General features: G+C 36.7%; 1 protein-coding gene across 1 annotated transcript; it reads right to left on the bottom strand.

Annotated features, from left to right (window-relative positions):
* Positions 1 to 31: 31 nt before the first annotated feature.
* slc40a1 (solute carrier family 40 member 1) lies at positions 32 to 7,652 on the bottom strand. Its single transcript, XM_019109729.2, has 8 exons — positions 7,322 to 7,652; positions 7,161 to 7,228; positions 6,199 to 6,358; positions 5,920 to 6,035; positions 5,098 to 5,224; positions 3,814 to 4,062; positions 2,379 to 2,999; positions 32 to 2,177 (listed from the first exon to the last, which is right to left on the bottom strand). Exons 1-8 carry the CDS (start codon positions 7,353 to 7,355, stop codon positions 1,864 to 1,866), a joined length of 1,689 nt encoding a protein of 562 aa, XP_018965274.1. The 5' UTR covers positions 7,356 to 7,652; the 3' UTR covers positions 32 to 1,863.
* Positions 7,653 to 9,550: the final 1,898 nt, after the last annotated feature.

Raw genomic sequence — 9,550 nt, 5'->3', positions numbered from 1 at the left:
CTTTACTTATTTCAATCACTCAAACATTGCATTTGGATACAAATCTGTTTATTTCGGTTGAAGGAAGATGCGGTACAAGTTTTGAGTTGTATATTCCCCCTGCAGTGTTGTGTGAACCACAGTTATTGCAAGTATACCACACAACAGGAGTATGCTCCCATAAAATAATTTGTTCTTACATTATCAACTGGGTTTTAAGCATTTAAGTGTTTCATTTTGTAATTGTGTCAAGGGCAAGATCTTCTGTGGTGTTACATAGGAGGACAAAACTGAATTCAAATAAAACTAGTCAACATGAGAATATAATTTTTTTTTTACAGATGTAAATAAGGCTTCACATTCATAGAAAGACAGTATGCACTGAAGCAATTAAGTGTTTAAAAACTGACAGTGTTCGTAAGGGCCTCATGAAAAAATCCTGACAAGTTAAAAATGCTTGCATAAGTAAAGTAAACTATCAGGGACTTGGCACCTGTTTTTGTGACCAGCTGCACTCCAGCCATCCACACTGGACTCAATAATCCCTTCTGTTCTGTGCATATGGTGGATTCCCGCTGGTGTCCAACATCAATATTACACAACTATTACAAAATACTTTATAAATATGTCGAGCCAGTTGTGGTTATCAAAAGGATGTTAGTACCTGAACGATTGTGGCTCATAGGCAGGTCTTTAATGTTTACTTTGTGCCATCTAGATTAGCATTTGATTTGAATAAAGGGAAAACATGAGGTGTGTTATCACTTACAGAGCAGTAAAAATCATGAGGTTGTTTGAGGTTATTAGCTAGTTCTAAAATCCCAATTTTGTTGCAATTTTTAAGCAGATATGAAATCTTTAAAAAAAATGCTGTTTTAATGCAGGACTGCTACTATTTTGTGCAAATGTCTTAATACCTGAAGTGTCTCGTTGCGCTTATTTTGTAATGGAAAAAGGATAATCATGTAAAGTGCTTGTGTAACAATCTTTGCAAAAAGAATTATGTGCTAAAATCACTTTCAAATCGAACAGAACAAAAACAAATCTTGTGCTAAAAACTCTAGTTGCAATGTGGAAAGTGTATCAGGGCCTAATTCTCACACCAATAATATTCGGAATGTTTAACACAAGAAAACATCTGCAATTCCCTCACTTCCACATGGTGAAAAAATCCACTTTGGTTACATGTACAAAGCGTATATGTCTGCATATAGCTTTCCAGAAGAGTTATAATATCAATATAGCACCACCGAAGCGGAGATACAGAATACTGACTACATGTATATAAATATGTAAGCATTATATAAGCATTCCTACACGAATAACTAGCACACTCCAAATAACTATTAAAGAGACTTTAACCATGGCTTGCAAAAAGAATTGAAGGACGGGCATTACAAAACTACACTATCTTAAGTAGAGCACATTGTAAAACTTATATACCTAGTCTGAAGGTTAACTACGACCATAAAGTCGAAAAGCTAATAAAATACGTAAAAGTAGAATAAATATGCCAATTTTTGCTTAGGAGCTTTTAAAAAAGTAATTAAAGCATTTATAACCCAATAGAACCATAGTTCCTATTCGTATGTTTCCCCTATGAGTAGTTCTCAGGCAATTTTACAGCACCTTGAACAAAACGTATGATTGAGGGAAGTAATGTATGCTTTTTTGACATCCGTAATTCTAAGCTACGCTAAGGAGAGCTCCTTCTCGCCTTTGTTATTTTGGCTAATCGCAAAGACTATATACTCAATGCACAAGCATCGCAGGCAGCAAAAGCATGCATGTTGGTAAAACAGATGGAACAGGTTCCCGGCGAGGTTCTCGAAGAACACAGCATGCCATACTCTAGCAGAAATTGGCCTACGGTCTCTTTAAAAGTTATACAGAGTTGGGAAGTGAGGGAATATTGGGATCTGGCTTCTGCTCGGGTGAACAGAACAGGAAGACTCGACTCCGGAGGCTTTTATAGGCAAACCTGAAATACATCATATGTCCCATAGCAACAAAGGAAACCGAGATGATCACGAGAAGGCCGAAGGCCTCTGGATTTGGTGCAAGAATGACCATGATGAAGTGTAGGAGATCAAGAAGATAGTTCATGGAGTTCTGGACGCCATTGATGACGCCTCTCTCAGATTCAATCACATTCTCTTGTATCAATTGGGTCACGGTCAAATCAAAGGACCAAAGACCTGAAAGCAATTCAGGAGAATCAATTAAAACATAATGCATCAATACGCAATTATCACAAACATGCCTTGTTGTTTTTGGTCTCAAAGGTTGGGTTTATAACTTTCAGGTGATACAGATATCATCATCTTCCCCTTGAAGATAACAGGAAATAAGGACTAAAACTATTTCTATTGTTTGCTGTTGGTTGCTCATTTACTCACCAATTCTAGCAGCAATGACACCGGTGAAAAGAAGACTGACGGACATGTAGGACTCTACTTGTGGGGCCTCCTCAAAAACAGTGGCGTTAATCTGGATCTGTGGTTCAACTGTAGGAACAAGAGTAGGACCCTCACGCAGCGAGCCGCTGTCTCCAAACAGATGCTTTAAGACCTCATCGAAGGGTGAGACGCTGAGATCGAAAGGGCTGCCAGGTGCAAAGACAGATGCTACGCAGAGTATGAGGCAAGACAGTTGGGCGACTCCAGAGATGAAGCCGGTTCTGATCAGGCCACACTTCTTTCTGATCCAGGTGAAGGCCACCGTTCCACAGATTCCAGATATAGCTGAAGCTCCCATGAGGAGACTGAGCACAGAGCCGTTCAGGCCCTGAGTGTACGCATAGCCTGTGGTGATGCAGTCGAAGCCCAGAACGGTCATGTAGAGGAAAGACAGAGACATGCCAGCAAAGAAGATGGACTGGTTGTAGTAGGCCACCCAGCCATCCTTAAAGGTGCGGATGGGTTCTGTCATTTGGTAGCAGCAACTGGTGTTCTTCTTCACCTCAGCAGTTTCATTCATCAGCTGGGAGCCTTCAACTGGACTTTCATTATTTCCAATCTCTGCAACAGTGAATTGGACAAACAAATGTTTTTGTTTTTTAGCAAATGATTAGTGAAAAGGTGCTTAATCTTCAAAATTTGTAAAAAGAAAAAAAAAATATGGAAGAAAAGACCTAATCCAGAATTGGAAATAACAGGCTAGTAAGAGGGTTTCAGATTTAGCCTGAACAAATGCTGGTTTATGGCTAGTCAAAATAAAAATTATTTAAAAAACATTAGTAATATGGTTAGATGGTTGAGCTTGACAAGTGCAGTGAACACTACAGTTTGAGTAACTTATTGATTAAATAGATTACAATCTTCCAGGGTGTCACAATTTATAATAATTTACAGGGTTGTGCACAAAGTGTGGCAGGTGAAAATTTGTGTTTTAAGTAAGGATCACCGCATCACCACCTCAGGTGTGCATTATTTTTCTAATAATTCAATGGCCCGGAGTCAATTATTCCGCTTATATAAGGGTTACCACACCTCAAGACATCGATCAGATGATATATTTAAAGGGATTTGTCCGGTTTTTGTACTTAAATCACTATTGTGAGTAGGATTATTTCTTCTGCATATTATCCAACGCCTCTTTTGCTGGTTCTAAAACGTCATTTTAAAGCTGGTAATGGAGGCTTGAGTCGTTGATAGCATTCTAATGCCGTTATTAATGAAGTTATTAGAAAGAGAGAGCGAGAGAGACGCACAGAGAAAGAAAGAGAGAGAGAGAGCTTGTGTGAATTAGGCTGCAGCAGCGTCTCTAAACAGCATGGTTATTTAAAAAAAAAATAGTGGAAATTGACAAGAGAGTTTGGGTGGTATTACAAACCTTTTTGTACGTTGAGATGCTTCATCTCTTGGTCATCAGTGTCCTTCTGTCCTGCCTTGAAGGCAAGTGCTGGAGTCTTCTGATAAACTTTCCGAAGCAGGAAGTACTCCAAGCACATGGAGAACACATTCCAACCCGAGATAAAACCACAGCCGATGAAATGGGAGCCGAATGCCATGATCTGGCCCACAAGCATTGGGGCCAGAATGTTGGTTAACTGGTCGATTATTCTTACAGTTGCATTCATATCTAACAAAACAGAAATATAGAAAACAATAGGAAGTACAGGTGTGAAAAATGGGATATATTCTGTGATTATATATATATATAGAGAGAGAGAGAGAGGGAGAGATACAGTGATTCAGTAAATTATGGAGTCTGTAAGATTTTTAAAATGCTTTTGAAGTCCCTTCTGCTCACCAAAGCTGCATTTACTTCATAAAAAACAGTAAAAACAGTAATATTGTAAAATATTATTGCAATATAAAATATTTGTTTTCTACTGTAATATGTTTTAAAATGTAATGTATTCCTGAGATGGTAAAGCTGAATTTTCATATTATGCTGATTTGGTGCTCAGGAAACATTTCTTATTATTATCAAAATTGAGAACAGCTGTGCAACTCAACTAAAAAAAAACATCATACTACCCTTATCACTTCTGAATGGTAATGTATAGCCCTATAAAATATACATATTGGCTATGTGCTAACTTTCATGGATTTCCTGCAGGTTAGTGGGTTCACTGGGTACATTGAGAGTCATAAGGACTGACAGCTGATGCATGCATTCTATTCAGATAAGATGACTGATGGAGAAAGAGCTGTAATCTATTTTATGAGTTTCCTTGACTAGGTGAAATGAGTTTTATAGACAGTACAGTGGTTGAAAAATGTATTTGGACACTTAAGCCACATTAAATTAAATAACAGAAAAATATATATACAAATACTAAATTATACACAAAATTCAAAATGATTTTACTATAGTATGTTTGTTTTCAGTTTTACAACAACATATATATTGGTCAAAATAAAGACAAATTGATTTGGACACTTTTTCGTTATCAGCCTTGTTGTGGAACATGTCTATTGTGTTTACTCTGCTAGGAACTAACTTTATAAATCAATAAATACTTAAAACCACCATGAGACTAGTTGGTTAACATTAATTTGATATTTTGTTATCCGATAGGATGAAATTCATACATTTTATGTTTTGTTCACATATATTTGGGGTCATTGTAATGAAGGTTGAAGAAGGTGAAACATTCCGAATCCTGACCTGCCAATTTGCTCCGATCATCTCCAGCCACAACCACAACCCAGTCCCTCTGGATGGTGATGGACATAGCTGTGCTGGCCAGGTTAGCGATGTTAGCAATGGTGATGACAAAAATGTAGCACGTTGTCTGCAATGACAACAAACATGTAACTAAAAAATATGTCACTGTGTCCAAAATAGTGGCAAATATCATTATTTGTTGTTAGTCCACTGCCATAAAAAGCATGACTTGATATTCAGGAACAGTCCAGAAAAAAAGAGCCTAATTTTGTCTGCTGCTCAGTGACACCCGCACAAACAGCAGGTTTTGTTTGTTATTAAATATGTTAAGTTGAAGCTTTCCAGCCCTGTTGAGCAAGCAACATCCTTCCTGCTCACATGACATCCCTGGATTCTGCTGACAGCACATCACCACTTTGTTATCAAGGGGTCATGTTTCAGTAGCAAGAACTTAAGTTGAGTCCATGCAGAATAAAGAAGGGAGCTCTATGTTTTAGACAACATTACCTCCTATATAGGTCAGAAATTATTGACAAGCTTGACAGAACTCTGAATATCCTGTTATAAAGAGATTGTTTGCCACTGCCAGCTACGAATAAAAACCTTTTTTCAAACATCTTAAACAAGAAGGCATGTTTAGAGTAAAAACATTTGCATAAAACTGGAGGCCACCAAGAACTGCAGCAAGAAGGTTCTGTTTTTGGAAATGAAGAATTTCTTTATTTGTACATGAATCTAGATTAGTTCTGAGTGCTTTTGAAGAACTATTTACACATTCAGCAAATACCGATGACAAACTGTCACGTCTTTTTAAATACTCACAAGCAACCATCCGCTGTACAAGATAGTAAGCTGTTCTTTAAACTGGAAAATGGCCATCAGAAGGACACCACAGAGAATGACAGCACTGTTCTGGACAACCAACGACGTCTGTGCCACTGAAATTGAGAAAGAAAAAGATTCAAATTGCGTTTAGTAAAAAAAAAAAAAAGAAATTGTTGGAATAATTGTCATAATGAGAAGTGATGCATGCTCTCAGTAATGTGTTATGTTGCACAATAATTCTGCATGCTCTTTGTTTTGGAGCTTTGCCATATTTACCTTTCAGTCTGGGGTTTTTGTCCACCCAGTCACCAATAATAGCGCCCAGTAAGAGGACAGACCCCGCAACCACCAGTCCATACACAGCTGTCAGGAGTAAACTATTGCCATACAGCTCCACCAAAAACACAGCCACAGCAAAATTCCACATCCGATCCCCCTGTAACATAACGACACAATGATCTTCAGTCAAAATACTATAAGGGGTTCATGCAAAAAAAAAAAAAAACTAGTTTTAAGTATTTTGCAGCTTCCATTACCTGTTTTATTAACAACATATTAATAAAAATATACATACATAATTATATATATATAAAACGCACATAACATTCTGTGTATATAATGTAATGTGTGTATATAATATATATATATATATATATATATATATATATATATATATATATATATATATATATATATATATATATATATATATATATATATATATATATATATATATATGGTGTGTGTTTGTTTGGGATGATAAGAAATGTGCTAATATCATTTAGCAATATGGCCAAATAACTTAAGTTATGGTTTTCGGTTATTAAAATTAATTAGAATTTTACACAGAAAATAAATTAAGCTTTTATGAAAAAAAAAAGATTTTTATAAATTTCCCGGATTTTAAGACAAAAGTTCTGGAGACTTTAATCCTTCCGTCCTGCTAAAAATGTAGGAAAAAGTAATTCAAATAATTCAATTTAATTTAATCTTATATTTAATCAAAATATCTATTTGTGTGTGCTTGTGTGTGTGTGTGTGTGTGTGTGTGTGTGCGTGCGTGTGTGTGTGTAAAAATCTAAAATACAAATACAAAATAAAAGTAATATGAATAAAATACAACAGCAAAATATATCAGATAGAACGACATGTGTGCAACATATGGAAATAAATAGGTCTCTGTTCTTTAAAGAGGAACGAGCTGTCAAAAACAGATCCTAATGCAAAGAGACTCTTACCCATGTTGACAAGGCATGTCCTAGATAAATGAGGAATTTCGCAGACTTAAAGAATTCGCAAAACCTTTCTGAAGAGACAGAAACGCAAGTGCAAGGTTATTTGTTATTTTCTTCTTATACTTCACAGCATTCTACTGCAGACGAATTCGTGAAACACTTACCACAGCAAGGTTTTTTAGCTGCAGCTCTGTCCATTGTGCGTTGAATATCGGTTGTATTTGTTCGGTTTTATTTGTCAGGGTTTTAATTCCTTTGTATTGTTCAGGTTCAACAGGAAAAGTAAATCCTCGCTGCAAATACTTCCTGCGCAAAATAACACGAATATTTCCCTTCTCTCCTCTCCAAACTTAGCTATCACTGTAGCTGAAGTTGGAGAGAAATAACCTCTTCTAAAACGACTAAATGTGTAAAAACATATAATTCCCTAAAGCACCAGATCCGCGCTCACGGACGCAGCGGAGCACCGTGTTCACCACACAGCGCCTCGAGCAGACTGCTGCTGATAATATAGCGACAATAGACTCCGCCCCTTCGCGCTCAACAAAGGCAGCACCAGAAAGAGTGTTTCTCGAGCTTGTCTAATAAGGTCAAAGTTATGATTCTGATCCACTAAATGGATTTGCAAAATGCATCTAAAATTAAAAATATACAGAGCTAATATATAAAGTCTATACATCTTATTATTATAGGGGAGACGGGGCTAGTTGTCACATGCGCTTGTTTCTCCAGAAGTGCCTTCTACATGATTTCAAACACCTAGTTTAATCCCCTGTTAAATTATGTTTTTGTGAATTCCATCCTTCAAAGTAAAATTTAATACTGCCATACTTGGCATATGCTATAGCTGTTGGTTAAATGAACAAACTGAAAGCATAATAGGTTACATTAAGATAAGGGTCAGCCATAATATAATTGGGGTATTGGGGCATGTTGTCACAAAATGTAATCATGTTCCGTCTTTTCATGGGTAATAATGGAAGAAATGTTAATATTTAAGTAATTATTAATAGTAGCATTATTATTTTTGTCTGGTGTGTGACAACTCCCCATGCTCTCCTACACATATCACTATATATAATACACTTTTTTGTGTCTTTCAAATTATGCAGGCCTATATATCTTATTAGTTTAACATTCAGTTGGTATGCCATTAAAAACCCATATCAGTATCAACACTACTAGCATCAGATAATCTCTTTATGTGTCACCATGACATACTTTGATGGCTGTTCTGTTGACTCATGGACCTAAAAGGTGCACAGTACATCTCTGTCATTTGTAAATTTTACAACATAGGCCTCGATGAACAGTAGAGTTTACATAAAATCAGTGTCAACATTTAATAAATACCAAGCATCTAGATCAGGGGTCTCCAAACTCAGTCCTGAAGGGCCGGTATCCTGCAGTTTAGCTCCAACCCTAATTAAACACTTGAACCAGCTAATCAAGGTCTTAGGCATGCTAGAAACTTCCAGGCAGGAGTGTTGAGGCAAGTTGGAGCTTAACTCTGCAGGACACCGGCCCTCTAGGACAGAGTTTGGAGACCCCTGATCTAGATAGATAGATAGATGAGTTTGCTTTTATTTTCAACATTCACGAACAGCTGGAAGTTTTCTTTTTTCGCTGTTACTGAGTTGCACTGTGGATCAATGACAGATATTTCCCAACAGCTTGGCAGTGACTGGCTCTTCCCAATAGTATCCAGATTTATTCTATTCAGGTCAGTATTTAGTGTCAGTATTAACGCAGCAGTTTGAGCACACAAACAAACATAATGTGAAATATTAGAAAAACATAAGCTACGGTTATTAAAAAAGCTGTGTATGTCCAGGAATGCGTTTTTGCATTCTGTTTTTGGTTTGAAGGAACACTCACACTCACTTCTTCAACCTAATTATTGCCTATCCACAAGAGGCTCAAAAGAGTGCATTTCAGTCTTTTATAACTGATAGCCTGAGTGGATGTTTTTCATTTAACATGACTATGCAGAAGCATGTTTTTTTATTATGTTTATATCTTTATTTATTTATTTTTTTGACACTATAATGTATAAAAAGTGAAGTAATGCTTTGCTCGGTTTGGTTATTTTTAAGTAATAACATGATGCAATGATATGTCACATTTAATCACATAACAGACAGAAAGGATTGTGTATCGTTATAACTCTTAGTTAATGGTTCTCATATTTGCTGCAGAATTTGCATGGAATGACAACGCAACATCTAATGGTTTGGCCTTGATCAAAAAGTCTGACGATTAGGAAGCATCCGATTCACGCAAGGCTCAAAGTTGAGTTATGTTGCACACAGAACCATCCTATCCACAGAAATTTGAGACATGGATCCAGATTACTCGGGGTCACAGACTTGGTATTGTTCTCTGTGACTCTG

The sequence above is a fragment of the Cyprinus carpio genome, chromosome A9 (assembly GCF_018340385.1).
Source record: "Cyprinus carpio isolate SPL01 chromosome A9, ASM1834038v1, whole genome shotgun sequence".
In the NCBI taxonomy this organism is placed as follows: Eukaryota; Metazoa; Chordata; class Actinopteri; order Cypriniformes; family Cyprinidae; genus Cyprinus; species Cyprinus carpio.
Note: the sequence above shows the minus strand (reverse complement) of the source record. Positions and strands in the feature narration are given on the sequence as shown.